This window comes from Chamaea fasciata, unplaced genomic scaffold (assembly GCF_029207755.1).
Source record: "Chamaea fasciata isolate MVZ Bird 193981 ecotype frontalis unplaced genomic scaffold, bChaFas1.0.hap1 SCAF_4, whole genome shotgun sequence".
NCBI classification, from domain to species: domain Eukaryota; kingdom Metazoa; phylum Chordata; class Aves; order Passeriformes; family Sylviidae; genus Chamaea; species Chamaea fasciata.
In genome coordinates, this window is record NW_027094089.1 from 19,951,681 (window position 1) to 19,966,616 (window position 14,936).

The window sequence follows — 14,936 nt, forward strand, 5'->3', positions numbered from 1 at the left end:
AACACTCAAACCTCAATTCATGCACAAACCTCCTTCCAAATACTGAATCACAGGGTGTTAGGTTTCACCATGTGGAACTACAAAGAAAGAGGTTAAAAAAGGAAGAAGAAAATGCAAATGTATGAAGCACACAAGGCAGGCAATACTAACTTCTGCCACTGAGAAGACATGACAATCAGGTTATTAAATAAACCTAAAAGACTTTCAACAGAATTATCATCAATGGGTGTCTAACAGTGTAGAAAAAATGGCACAGGCTGCAAATGCGGAGCCCACCTACAGCACTTACAGGGTTATTTGAAGTCAGATAGCTTATAACTAATTCAGCGACAGGATGAGAAAATCAGAGAAGTTTAATTTACTAAAGGATCTAGTAAGAGTCTTGTACACCCTTGATGGAATGGCTTCACGTCAATCATAAAATCACAAAATCAGGTTGGCAGTGTCCTCTGGAGGTCATCTGGACCAAACGCTTTGTTCAGCACCTAAAGCCACTGCCAAGAGTGGACAACCAACCTGAGAACAGGTTATGTCTGGTGTTTATGAACTTTGAAAGAATTGGGACAAGGCAGAGTAGCTCTAGTAAAAGTGCAGAAATGGTAATGAAGAAAGATAGTCCTGAGTAGCAGCTGAAAAACACAGTGGAGAATAGAAGAGAAATTCATCAATTTCTTCCAAATCCCAGAAAGTGGCATGGACTGAATGGGACCAAAACAATTACAAAATTTCTATACCACAGACACTGTGTTCAGCCAGCCAATTTCCAAGGAAGCATTTACTTGACCTTTCTCTAAATTTTTAATTTAATTAGAAGTCTTGGAGCATCTGAAAGCTTATCAATAACTGGAAAAAGGGAGTGTAGTGGTAGGAGAAAAATAATGACCTGACAGGTTTTTTTAACAAATTGTGAAGCCCCATTTTTAGAATCCATGACCTTGACCAGCTTCATTTCTAGACAAGAACAATGCTTATAGAAAGTCCTGCACTGGCCTTGGAGAAGATGGGAAGGCATCTGAGCGGTGGCTAATTCTCTGGAAGGGGATACAACCTGCCTTGCTTTCCATGGCAGGGAATAAGCAGCTCTGACAGCTCTGTATGTGCCAGCAGCCCCATTCCAGGCTCCAGAATTCCCAGAGTCCCCCTGGCACTGCCAGCTGTGAAACAGACAAGCCTCATGCCCACCCTTAACTCTTGCCAAGGTGGGCCTTGGCTCATGGTGGATGTGCAGAGGGACTTGCCTGTGAACAGCACACTGAGCAAGGGGGTGACACTGTTGATGAAGAGTCCACGGACATTGGCTGGCAAGGTGTCTCTGTTCTTCTCTAGAAAGCCCCTGGCAGCGTATTGTACCTGTGGAAAGGGCAGCAGGTCACTAAGGGACAGCAGTGCTCACAGGGTGGCTGTAAAAGCCACTTCCACTGCCTGCTGGGAGCTGATCACATGTTAAAATAAATGTACTCTGGCTTGCACATGAATTTTTTAAACACACAGGCACACCCCATTCAGATGCCAACCCTGAGGAACAAAACTATGCACATGCCAGAGGCATCAGAACCACGGGAGTGCAGCATAACACCAAGACATTCACCTTTCACATGTTAAATGTTAATTTTTGTAATAATGAATGTCACAAATAATAACTTAGTCAATAATGCTGAGATTAGATTACTAAAACACAAGTTACAATGAACTGTTATATCTGACCTGAATTGTCATATCTGCTCCTGCTCCAAAAATTATCTCCAATCAGTTCAACCTAATGTGGACCAATGCTTTCAATACTGGTGGCAGCAAAGTTACAGGCAATAGTGCTAAATCTCAAGCTGCCTAGATACCAGTGAATGTGTAAATAACTGCCTCCACTTTTAAAACATTAATTACCCAGTTGTTTACACACTGTTCTCAGGTGTTTGCCTGAAAATAATAGCCACTGCTATGCTCTGAAACCCAATAGGTAAAGAAAAAGCGTTTAGCCTGTCCTTTGGTGCTGCACAGTGGACACAGTACTTTTATTTAAGAAGTATTATTTTAGGACTAGAGTTCTAATAGAATGATGATTAGAAGAAGAGCAGATTCTTCTAATGCCCTAGGCTTCTGAGAGGTAGCCCCATTTTCCTCAGGGGTCTTCTCTTCCTGTACCTTTTACATAAATCCCAGGGAATTCTAGGAGGTAATCCACTGGAACACATCACTTCTGTTAGTGTCATACTCAAACCACACATTCCTTAACATCAAAGCCTTATTTGTCTGGCAACCCTTTCACCCCCACCAACATACACTACAACATTTTTCCAGCAAACAGTACATACTTTCCCAGCATAGTGAATGATGCTGAAGCCCAAAACACGGCCTCGGGCTGGCTGGAAGTGTAAATTCCCCTTAAAGCTGCTGTTTAGTTTATCCACAAATGTCTTATCAGTTGCCTGCAAGAAAGCAGATTTCATAAGGTGCAACAGAGGCCTGATGAGGACACATGGAATCAAAACAAAGTGTTAGAAGTATCCTTGGCTGTGCAATAGTCTTCAGCAGTACCCTCTCCTGACTCCTCTCAGGGATGCCAATGCCACTAGACTGTTCCTGATCTGGATGTCCTGTCTCATAAGTCACACATGGGGACATCTCTGTTCATCCTGCGCTCCAACCCAAGAACTTTCTTTGTAGCTCAGATATTCACCGCTATATTAGCCCCCAGAATATTTTCTCTGCCTCCTTTCTCATACATACCTGAGGGAATGCACTCTGCTCATCCAGAAGAGAGAGCAACCCAAGCGGCTTGGCCAGGAGCAGATTCTGCAGGAAAGAAGATGCATGAAAGCAGTGCAGGACATCCCCTCTCATCCTCACCACCCTTTGCAGACGTTCTTCCCAGGTGCATCTCCTCCCCATGGGAGAAAGAGCAAGACTTTTGTCTTGGCTGGACAAAGCAATTACATTCTGTCAGTCTTCTCACTCACCAGAAGAGGTTCGTTATTGTTGAATGTGATGGTCTCCCAAGGCAGCCCTTCTTCCTTATAGGCAGCTTGCTCTAGCTGGAAAATGTGCTGAAATAAAGAAAAGAGAGGTTGAAGCACCCAGCAGACTTGGCTAGACAAACCCTGAACATCTTCCTTCCTGCCCTGAACAAGAGGACAGAGGTGTGGCACTCCCAGCCACAGCATGAGAGGTCCAAGACGTAGCTGCTGTTCTCCATGGTTCTCTGTAACCCTGGCACTCACTGGTCCTGATGCATAAAGCAGGAACACCTGTCAGAGTGTAAGCGTCCCTACTATTACAATTTTGGTTACCGCTTGATCCTTCTACCTCTTCCTTTCCTGCCCCAGTGGCTCCCCTGACCTAGCAGAGAAGGTCACTGCTCTCCATCCTGCTTCAGTATTCACTACTTCTGCCCTTCTAGGCCATAGATATGTGTTTCCCCAAGCCCTCCTGCATGTGCCAGGCAGAGCAGTGTTCTGCTTTCTCTGCAACACAAGGTGAGGTCACCCTCAGCAGACTTACATGGTTGAAGAAATGCTGCAGCTGCTCATTGGCCAAGTTTATGCAAAGCTGTTCAAAACGATTCACTGCAAAGTTTTCAAACCCAAAAATATCCAAGATACCTAAAAAGAAGGAAGAAGAGGACATCATGGAGCCTGCAGACCATCCCTGCAGATTACTGTGTACACCAACACACAACTAAATCTCTTATCACACAGTTCTTGTGGCACACGGAAAATGCAGCCAAGAGAGACACCAGTGGCAGACCTCACACAGCTTGGAGAGTTAGTTAAGAGAAGACCCACTCTAACCTGGCTTCTCTGCTAAGCCAGAGTATCCCAGAACTACAGCCTCACAGTTGCTTCAGAAAAACTGACTGCTCAGAGTCAAACAACGCCCTACAGACTTCATGCTGCTGGCTCTTATCTCTAGCAGAATTACAGTTTTGATAATGCATCCCAGCACACAAGCTCTGGGAAACCTCATGCAGTGTCTGTCCTTCGTTGTGGCTGAGGGATGCACATTTGAGAACAGAACAGAAGCAAGGCAGGCAGAACTCACCTATCTCCCTCAGTTCCACCTCAGGGTCCACATTCTCAGCCAGCAGCTCATTGATTTTGCAAACAATCCAGCCAAACACTCGGCCATAGGCCACCTTTGCAATGGAGTCCCGAGCATCTGCACAGAGGAACAACAGCAGCTCACTGAAGGGCTTCACAGGAGAGCAGGGGACACCACACACAAGCTGGCTCAATACATCCACCTCTAGCAACAGTGTCTGTATAAAGCTACTTTAAAGATCAGATAAACATTGGATTGTCCCCACCTTTTGTAACTGGGAGCTGTAAAAACAGCCCTTTAATTCCAAAATCTTCACAATCTTTCTACAAAGATATCAGGGAATTTTTGAGTCATGCCATTTTTTAGAATATCCAGAGACTTGCTTTCTCCTCTGAAGATATACTAAGTATGGACCCCCTCACTGCTAAATGAAGAGAGAAGCTTCAAATTTTACTTGGAAAATTGGATGGTTCTCTTCCTCTTAGGCCTACAGTTACTAAGTGTTTAAATGCTGTAGGCAAGAAAAGGGCACAACTGATGGAAAGCTTGCTAGCATTCTAAGAAGGAGACCAAATTAACGTGACTTATGATTAGAGACATATATTTTACTGTCTAGAGGAATTTGTAAAATAGAACTAGCTAATCTCATCTCATTTCATTTTCATTTTCTTTCATTTATTTGAAGCAATAATCTCTCTTAATTAGCTTTTAAATACTACAATTTAAATTAACCTTTTGGTGCAGATTATTTTAGGCTATTGTTTTATTGAAAGGGAAAACAACACCTTGTGCTTGCTACTTTACTCTTTTCTCTCCATTCCTGACACTGCGACATCTCATTGTTCTCGTGGTTGTTTCTCCATCTATTACCTAGAGCTCTGCACACTGCAAGCACACTGCAACAGGAGCCGTCCCCTCTTTTGCACAAATACCCAGAGTTTCTTTCTGGGCTGAGTCAGAAAGCAAAGCTAATTCCTTGGTTTCTCATTTAATCTCTGCAGTCTCCTGGAGACCAAACAAAAGCAGCATTCATGACCCCACATATCAGTAAGAGACTAAACAGATAAACACTGACATACTTGCCTCTGTGTGAGAGGAATAAAGGGGCACAGAAGGACGTCTTTGTTCCCAACAAGCTGCACATGTGTAGGGATACCCTTCAATCAAACCCCAGTCTTTATAGCCAGCACATCTGCAATTCATTGTGTTTCCTACCTTCTGCCTGTTGCTGGGTGTGAAAACGCTGGATCTGCTCGCCTCGGGTCACTGACGTTGTACAAATCAGGCATTTTAACAACTCATCTTCCTGGACTCCAAACTGACCCTGGGAAACAGGAAACCAGAGGACAGTCCATTGTGAACTCTCACCCTGCTCGTGGGGATTGTGTCTATCTGCATGTAACAGGATCATGATTCAAGGTTAGGCCTTCGAGCCCCACTGAAAGGCAAGTGCCACTGCTGGCACCAGAGTCAGATGCAGGCTCTGATCTACTCCACCCGGCAGAGATCAACCTCATGCACTCAATCTCAAACACTTTTTGTTTTGCTTTCCCAGTGCTGCCACCTTTCACCTTCCCTGGGAGCTATGCCAGTCCCTGCTGACTGGTTTAATGACTTATTGAACAGCACCACATGGAGGTGACTGTGAAGGTGCTGAACCATCTAAGCTTCAGAGTCACAGAAACCTACACGAGAGGCAGGAAACAAAGTGAACTCAGACACACTGAACCCCTCAATGATTTAACAGGAATTCCCCTCCTGTGGGCAAGAAATGAGGAACACGCTTTTAGAAATAAGATAAAAAGAAGTTGGCTGCTGAACAGACGTAGGTGGCTGTTTCAGGTATGGTGTAGGAGGGAAACAGGCAAAGAGATGGGAGTGAAAACAAAGAGCAAGGGTGCTGGGATTTCAAATAGGTCAAAATGAAAGAAACAGAAAGGGGAGAAGAATATTACTTTTTCTGTCCAGTGTTGTTAACAAAGTAGGATAAATTCTCCATCCCATATAGAAAAAATGGAATGGTCCTGGGAAATATATACTTCTTAATCTGTGATAATGTCATGCAAAATAGTAGACAATTCAATTAATTCAAGATAACCAACAAAAAATCACAGCACTTAGTGTGGTATCCTTGGACAAAATCCAATGAAAACACAGAACTAGCGTGGAGATGTTGCCCACCTGAATTTCTCCAAGGCGTCATCACACTCACTAACATAAAACATTTAGTTTTATAAAGTTTGTGTTTCATGAAGTCAAGCAAGGTATATGTTGACTGCGTAAGACACTGGTTCTAGACACACAAGAAATGGAAGATGCTGAGACACATCTCCTTGTGTATGAATAGCAGTGAACACAAATGCTGTCATGGGACCAAACTGTGTATTTCCAAAAAACCCCTTTTTCTTTAGAAACCTTCACAACTCTGAGGCAGAAACATCCTCTGGCAGGAACAGCTCCTGCAGTCACACAGCCAGTGGGAAAGAGCATCATACCCATAAGATTTCTGTCAACATTTCTTGTGACTCACCGCTGCAGCCTTCAGCCATCCCTGGGAGGCTACACTGGCTTTTAGAGACCCATTGCTTTCCTCAGGCTCAAAGGTCACATTGCCCAGAGACAACACACCAGCCAAGATAGCCTGCATGTCCACTTGCTCCTAAAACACAAAAGAAAGGTGACTGAAAAACCTACCAGCATGCAGCATATACAACACAGACAACCCAGAAGTCAGAGAGGTTAAGGCAAGAGGCACAGGCAGCCTGTGGGGAAAAAGCTCTCCACAAAGTCAGGCAGACTCAGGTGGTGCAAAAGTAACATGGAAAATCTAGACAAAAAAATAGAACTGAGCTTCAAAAGAGTAGCTAGAAAGAAACCCTGTGCCTGCAGGAAGCACAGATGGAAATGAAACAGCCCCTGGACTAACCTGTTCTTGGAAGCCCACCATGTCAAGGGCATTGCGAACCTCTTGGTATTTGTGCTTCCAGCATTCAGCTACTTCCTGTGTACCAAATCGTCCACTTATGTACCTGAGAAAGTGCATATCCCATAAAAACTGTCACACCATCAGCACTGTAACCCAGTCCTACCCCATGGGAACAAAGCAGACCATCAGAAGTGGAGACATGAAGGGGAAAGAAACTTTTTCAAGGTAGTACAGCAGAGACCCCAGACCTCCTGGTTTCCATGATGATCCATAATATCTCTTCATGTAGCTCCATTCAGATCCCACTCCAGCTTCTGCTCACCCACAGATAAAACCCCAGGGCAGAGAAAAAACTCATGCATGCTGTTTTCCCCTTCACCACCCATCATAAAGATTAAACTAGGGTCTGCCTTTGACGCACCTGTAGAATGAAGGATCCAATAACCCATATATCTCCTTCTGCTCTGAAGAAAGTCCAGAAAACATGTAGTAGAAGATGTGGAAATTCCTCTCCCCAATATCTTGTTGCACCACCCGTGACTTCTCTAACAGGTACTCACTCAGCTTTGCACCTTGCACTGCACACAAAAAGGTGACAGGGTGGGGAACTTCACTCTGGGGGACATGAAGCTGCCTGGGCTGTCCCACATCTCTTCTTTACCTCCAGGAGCACAGAACTCTCTAAATTAACTTTTTTGTGTGCAAGACCCTCTAGGCTGCCCAACACACTGGAAATGGGCTTCTCTATTCCTCCTGTGGTCTTAGAGATTCTTGTTCACCTCTTTTAGCAGAAACAAAGGCTTCTGGACTCAGAGAGTATTACTGACACTTACCCTGCACTCTCACCCCCATATCCTTGACGTATTCCCACTCTGTACAAACCCAGGCCTAATCCTATCCAGGTCCTATCAAAGAGTGGTTGTTGTGAGATTTTTCTTAATTGCACACCTTCCTACAGGGAGCCATGTGCCAAAATTTTACCCTCCACAAATTTTGGCTACTCAGTCCACGCCCTCCAGTTCCTAACCACTCCCCAGGCTAGTAAGTACCCTTGCCTTTACCAGTATTTTCCTGGAAACGCAGCTGTATGTATTTTCCAAAGCGGCTGCTGTTGTCATTCATCACTGTCTGGGCATTGCCAAAAGCTTCAAGCAATGGATTCACCTAAAACAAGTGAAGAAGCAGAAGAACCAGTCTTCAGATTAAACTATCCAATCTAACTTAAATAGGAAAATGTATCTTCAGCATTTGCTCCTCAGAGTTCAGCTGGAAAGGAACCACTCCATGAATATGGATCAGCATCCATTTTATCTCTGCCTGGATAAAGAAATTGAAAGAGGCAAATATGACTAAGACTAAGCAGCATGAGATTAACAATAATCAGTACAATTGAACTGATGGGATCTCAGTAAGACCACCAAGTCATTTGTTAGAAGATAAGGTTGGTATAACCTATTTCCACACAGTATCTGCTGTCACTAGATAATTTGAGTGCTATACAACAGCAATAAACAAAGTCACCATGTCACTCAGTCAATGTAAGTATGACTTCTTAGCTACTAAAATTTGTAGACATAAGGACAGTGCATTATAAAGAGATTAACAGAACAATCAGACCAGCTTGCTAAGATGGATGCAAAGGTGGCAAAATGACAGTTTTTCTGTATTTGAGCAAAGAATGCCTGTCATCTGGAAGAACAATGCCTCAGTGTAGAAAGCTGAGCAGCCTGTTGAACACAGCTTTAAGGTATGACTGTAACCCCCCAAAAGACTAACTTAGTCTTTGGATATATCTGCAGGAACCAAATAAGATACATATTATTTCTCCACTGTCACCTCCAGGCTTTCCAAGGGCAGCTCATCGGGGCTGAAGTGAGTTATTTCCAGTGGAGGAGTGCAGGCCGGCTCTAGGCACTCTGCTGAGCAAACAAAGCTCTCCTGCCTGTGGAACCTGCTCAGGACAGAAGCAGCCTGGCAGTGTGGCCCAAGCCAGCTCTAAGCAAAGGCAGCAGGTGTATCAATGTCATGTTCCAAGAAGCCAGAACAGGCATTCACCTTGGATCCACCATGGATGATACCATACTAAATTAATACACCATTCCAGAGCCCAAAGCACAGCATGCAGCATTGGGTTTATGTGTCAATATATTGGTTGCAGGAGGAGCTAAAGCTGTTTTTGTGAGGAGATGCCAGATGCTTTCTCCATGTTCAACAGAGAAAATGCCAGCCAGCTCTAAGACCTGCCACTGGCCAAGGTTGAGCCCACCACTGACAGTGGCAGTGCCTCTGGGATGAAAACTGCTGCGCACCCACAGAAAGGAGAGAAGAGTAAGAATGTGGGAGAGGAACTGCTCTGCAGACACAAGGTCAGTGAAGGAGGAGGGGCAGGAGATCCTCCAGCTGCCAGAGCAGAGATTTTCCTGCAGCCTGAGGTGCAGTCCATGGTGAGGCAGCTGTGCCCCTGCAGCTCCTGGAGGTCCAGGGGGAGCAGAGATCCACCTGCAGCCCCTGGAGGAGCCCACACCAGAGCAGGTGAATGCCTGAAGGAGGCTGTGACCACATGGGAAGCCTTCCTGGCAGGACCTGTGGCGAGCAGCCCATTGTGGAGCAGGTTTGCTTATAGGACTTGTGACCCTGTGGGAGAGCCATACTGGAGCATCCTGTTCCTGAAGGCTGTACCCTGTGGAGGTATAGACTAGAGCAGTCTGTTCCTGTCTGTACAGACATACAAATATCTAATGGACAGTACTGACACTGGAACAGCCTTCTCCTGAAGGACTGCATCACATCAAGGCACCCACATTGGAACAGTCTGTTCCTGGAGGACTGTCTCCTGTGGGAGGGACCCCATGCTGGAGGAGGGGAAGAACATCAGGAAGAAGACAGTAGCACAGATAATCTGTGATGAACTGACCTCAATGCACATCCTCTATCTGCCTGCACTGCTGGAGGGAAGAAGGTAGAGAAACTGGGAGTCAAGTTCAGCCTAGGGAGAAGGGAAGAGTAGGGGAAGGTGTTTCAAGCCTTGTTCTCATTTCTCAGTATCCTACTCTGATGGTAACTGGCAAGAAATTAAAGTAGTTTTCTGTAAGCTGAGCCTGTTTTGATGTGATGTAGTCTGAGCCTGTGATGGTAGTTGCTGAGTGATCTCACAGTCCTAATCTCAACCCATGAGTTTTTGTTATGTGTTTCTACCTCCGTCCAGGTAGGGAGGGGGAGTGATAGGGAGCACTGGTTGAAGCTAACCTTTCACACAGAGAAAGGCCTCTATATTTCTACAGGAAATCTGAGAAGACTGACTTCAAAGTAAAGTGGTCCAAGAACTCACTCTTCTTAATCTATCACATGGAAGGTTTATAGTATGATTTGTTTAAAAAACCTCACAACTCCCTGGGGAGAAATTCAAGTGGAAATATTTCAGACTAAAGAGTCAAATATGTTTCAAAATGAGCTATCAAAGATACATGAAAAAAGCAAAGATGGCAGTTAGCCAGCTAGCAGGTGTGTGCCTGGCTGTACAAGTAGCCAAGGATAGGCTACTAAAGGGTGTGTGAATTCTTTATCCCTCTGTACCATTAAATAAAGATCTCATTTGTCTAATGAAAGTCCTTGTTCTAACTCAAACAGGAAATTATTTAAAAAAATAAATACCAATCTTTTGTAACAGAGAACATGATAAAAGGTTGCAATAGTTTTCTCTAATTCAAAAATCATCTCCAGCAAACAGAATTACTGACCTACTAACCCTTCTAATTTGTGGCGAGCTATCTCACCATTATTATCCACTATTTTCTTTTGTGATGTCTTACATGTGGCTTCCTGATTCCCAGTGGTGATTCACTGGCAGTCTTCCTAAGCTTAATGCAAGTTGTCTTGCAGCAGTGTTGCTTCTGCACCTTCAAGCACCATACTGCAATGACCTACCTGAAGTATCTGCTGCTCCAGCTGCGAGTTGCCTTTGCATAGGTTCATTATGTGCTGCAACAACAACTTTGTACTCTCTGTTTTCCCAGCACCACTCTCTCCACTGCCAAGAAAAAGCAAAATAAATTCCATCAACCTTAAAATATAGTTGTTCTGCCCCTTATGGCTCAAGCGCTCCATCACCTGTGAGCGCTCTAAAAGAGTTTCACAATTTTTTCGGCAAAATCACACGTGTGAGTAAAAACTCACACACCACATCTTTACACAGGGTGCCCCATGATGTTTTGGTCCTTCATCAGGTAACTTGTCCCCCTCTGCAAGGGAGTACAGATATACCCCATGCTGCCACTTATGGATGGGAGGTACCAGACAGACCATTTGCTCTGCTTCATAAGTCATCTGGTACATCAACTCCCTTGCATGTGCTGGAGCCAACAATCTCCTCTTTCTACAGAGCGATTTGCCCTATCCACATCACATCCACACTTGGATACTGATCATGAGATACTGTGGCAGTCTCAGATCTCAGGTGTTTCACACATCCACGTGTCAGACAGCTGGGAATGTGGGTTTAGACCTGCCCACACTCCCACAGTGGCAGCAGTGCACGTCACCGTGCTGTCACATCCACAGCGCCTCCGCCTCCAAGTCAAACAATCATCACTTGGAAAGTGCAGTTTCCCCTGTCCTGGGAGAGGGAATGTACAGTGAGACAATATGGCCTTAACTGACAATATCACATCAGCTGAGAACTTCAGCATATGCATGGAAAGAAAAATAAATGCAGGAAATGCTGGACGTATACTTGAGGGCAGGTTCTGATTTCCTTTGAGCTGACCTTTGAGCACGTGGCGTGGCTTTATTGCTTTGTAGATACCAGTGGGTCTGTGCTTGGTATCAAGTATGTGTCATAGGTGGCTAAAAACCTGAAGTACTACAGCAGGTCCCTGATCTCAAGCACAGGTCAGACCAGTCCCATCCAAATACATACAAACAAAATAAGACCATTTTGCTAGTTGAGAACATGCCATCCAGTGCCTCTGCTCAGTATGTTCAAGTGTGTTTTTATTTTTCAGTAACTTCCCTCCTCCACAAAAAACAAAACAAAACAAAAACCCAAAACCAACAAAACAAAACAAAACAAAACAAAAACCCAAAACCAACAAAACAAAACAAAACAAAAAAAACCCAAAACAAAACAAAAAATCCAACAGCACTTCCAAGGTTCAAGCCTGACTTTACACTCTCCAACAAGCACACCTTCACAAAGTCCTGCACGCACAGCAGGTGTGTAACTGCCCCCAGCCCTGAAGAAATGCAAAGTCATCTTCAGGTGACCCAAGTGCTGTACATGCAGCACATGCAGTCTTTTGGGACTGGGAAGGCAAGAGGAGCCAGCGGAATTTGTAGCTGAGGACCATTTGGTAACAATGAACACTTATGATCTGGCAAGCAGCTGCTTCATCCAACATCACCTCTGAAGAATGCTATCCAGACTCAGTTGGAGACACTAAAGAGACCACAAGGGACAGGAGATCCTGGTGTATCCCTGTGCTGTTGTGGTGAACTGTGGTCTAACAGGAGTGACCTCATCATCCCTGTTACCCAACTGTGCTCACGCAGGAAAACTTGTTAATTAGTGTTTCACCACCCGTAGAGAGGAAAACCACAGATTTCCTGTGACAGTAATACACAGACCGGGTAAAAAGTTGCCAGATGCATAGGAGTGTATCAGACTCATCTCTGAACTGCTGGCAGAAGATGACCAGACCACTGACCACCTGGGAAATTCTCATGGGTTACTCTTTCTTGTCTTCTGCCTTCCAAGACAAATACAATGACCGTTCTCTATCTCCCAGAACCCTACCAGCGGTGCCTCTTGCACCTGTGACTGACTCCACTGCCACCACTTACTGAGAAGACAGGCACCAATGACCAGAAGGCTACAGAAATGAGTGGGGCTCAAGTGCCCCTCAGAGTCAGCTCCCAGTCCCACCCAAACACTTTGCAGAGATTCAGCAATTGACTTCCACACCATGTAGACTGATACACTATGAAAGTACTGATAGAATGATCAGAAGTCAAAGGAGAATTAAATCAAACAAGTCAGCAAGTAGCATTTTAACAGAGATGACATCTAAACTGCTCTCTACAACACCCAGTTGTAGAGAAGAGGCAGTTAATGTTTCAAGGCTTTCTCTTCGCTGATCAATGCTTTCTCTGCCACTTGATGCTGTTTGAGGCTTTCTCTGCTAAAAAATGCTCCTTGCTGCACCGCAGAGTTCCAGCAGAACAAGAGTGACAAGATGGAATGTCCATGATATTGGTAGGCTCTTTGGTTAAAAGAACAACTGTTCCTTGACTTCTAGTGCACAGAATTGCCCATGACTTTAAGATCCTCCCTGATCAGATTTCCAAAGGAAATCTGCCTTAGAGCAGAAAAATGTGTTAATTCTTCCCGCTCTTCAGTTACACGTGGGAAGCTCCACTTTGTGAAAACTGGTTCCTTCCATTATCATCCTTCCAACTTTTACTACAGCTTTTACTATGGCAGTTGTGTTTCCAGAGCAGAGCACCCAATGGCTTTTCCCAGAGGTGTATTCCAGTGGCTGGATCCCCACCAGAAGTGAACCTGGAATCTTTACCGTTGTAAAGATTGCTGGCCGAGCTGCTCCACGAAAGCCAGTTTTATCTGCCCACACGTCCTCAAGACGCGCCTGCTTATCTGTCTCGGAAGCGGTCGGAATGAAGGATATGTTGCCAGCGCAGATGAATTTTGACTCACCAACAGAACTGGTGAAGAGCTTCACCCGAACCTTGGGCAAGGAGATCGCTGCGAGCGCTCGGGGCCGCCCCCAGCCCCCGGCCGGCCCCGGGACCCCCAGCCGCCGCTCACCTGATGAGGATGCACTGGTTGCGGGGTCCGCCGCCCCCGCGGCCCAGCATGGCGTGGTAGGCGCGGCTGGCCACGGCGAAGATGTGGGGCGGCAGCGCGTCGGTCTGGAGGCGCCGGTATCGCTCGGAGACCTGCGGGGAAGCGGCGGCGGAGAGGCGTGAGCGGCCGGGGGGCGGCGGGGCGCGGCGGGGGGCACGGCACTCACCTCTCTCCCGTAGAGCGGCAGCGGCTGGAAGGGGTTCATGGCGACGAGGATGTCCCCGATGTCGGTCTGTGGGGACGGGACAGTAGGTCAGCCGAGCGCCCGCCGCTGCCGCCCCCCGCCCCGGCCCCCGGCACCCACGTAGATGTTCTGCTGCAGGAAGCGCTCCCGCAGCCCGGCCAGCAGCGCCGCCTCGTCCAGCTCGGCCAGAGCCGCCAGGTCCCCGGCCGCGCCGGGCAGGGGACCACGCTCCCCCAGCGACACCATCAACGTCCGCCGCCGCCCTGCCCGGCCCGGCTCGGCCCCTCCGCCCCGGGACCCGCCCCCGCTCCGCCCCAGGACCGCCCGCCGGGGCGGGGCCGCCGTTTGAACGCGGGGCGGCGGCGGGACCGGCAGGTAACGGGCGGCGGGGCGGCGTGGGGCTCGGTCCAGAAGCAGAACTAGAACTAAAACGAGAACCAGAACCAGAACCGCGACCGGTGTTGGTGACGTGGCGTGTCCCTATCTCCACCCGTGGAAAGGTCCTGGGCCAGATGAACCCCTGAGCAGCGCAGCCTGACTTTTCTTGTAGCCCGCTCTGGCCACAAGGCTCAACTATAGGACCCATAAAGATCCCTTTTGCTGAATTAGTCTCTGATTTCACCAAGCATTTCCTGAATCCATGTCATAGTCAGAGAAAAACATTTAGTTTTAGGTTTAGTAAATGCTTTTCAGCGTGCTCATGTTTGGTTTTTTGGGGTTTTTTGTTTTTGTTTTTGTTTTTTTTTTTTCAGGATTTTTATGTGTGTGTGTGTTGTTTTCTTTAGTTTTGTTTGTTTATTTTTGGTGTTTTTGTTAGTTGTGTTTTTTTTTTTTTTTTTTTTTTTTTTTTTACTGGAAACATTTATTTCTTTAAAACCTATTTAATCTGTTTAAAAAAACACCCCAAAAAAACCCAAAACAGAATGAGAAAA

At 46.1% G+C, this 14,936-nt stretch overlaps 1 protein-coding gene across 1 annotated transcript; it reads right to left on the reverse strand.

Moving 5' to 3' along the window:
* Positions 1-57: 57 nt before the first annotated feature.
* LOC136289024 (myosin-IIIb-like) lies at positions 58-14,250 on the reverse strand. Its single transcript, XM_066182490.1, has 16 exons — positions 14,125-14,250; positions 13,987-14,052; positions 13,782-13,912; positions 10,886-10,988; positions 8,023-8,125; positions 7,383-7,539; positions 6,962-7,064; positions 6,566-6,694; positions 5,251-5,359; positions 4,036-4,152; positions 3,496-3,596; positions 2,955-3,041; positions 2,725-2,790; positions 2,310-2,423; positions 1,239-1,350; positions 58-77 (listed from the first exon to the last, which is right to left on the reverse strand). Exons 1-16 carry the CDS (start codon positions 14,248-14,250, stop codon positions 58-60), a joined length of 1,644 nt encoding a protein of 547 aa, XP_066038587.1.
* Between the last annotated feature and the right edge of the window lie 686 nt (positions 14,251-14,936).

Coding starts and splice junctions, on each gene's coding strand:
- LOC136289024 (XM_066182490.1), bottom strand. CDS start 14,250: ATGGTGTCGCTGGGGGAGCGTGGTCCCCTGCCCGGCGCGGCCGGGGAC. Junction 5,360..6,565: donor GATGGCTGAAGGCTGCAGCG/GTGAGTCACAAG, acceptor CCTGTTTCCCAG/GGTCAGTTTGGAGTCCAGGA. Junction 2,424..2,724: donor AGCAGAGTGCATTCCCTCAG/GTATGTATGAGA, acceptor GCTTTCTTGCAG/GCAACTGATAAGACATTTGT.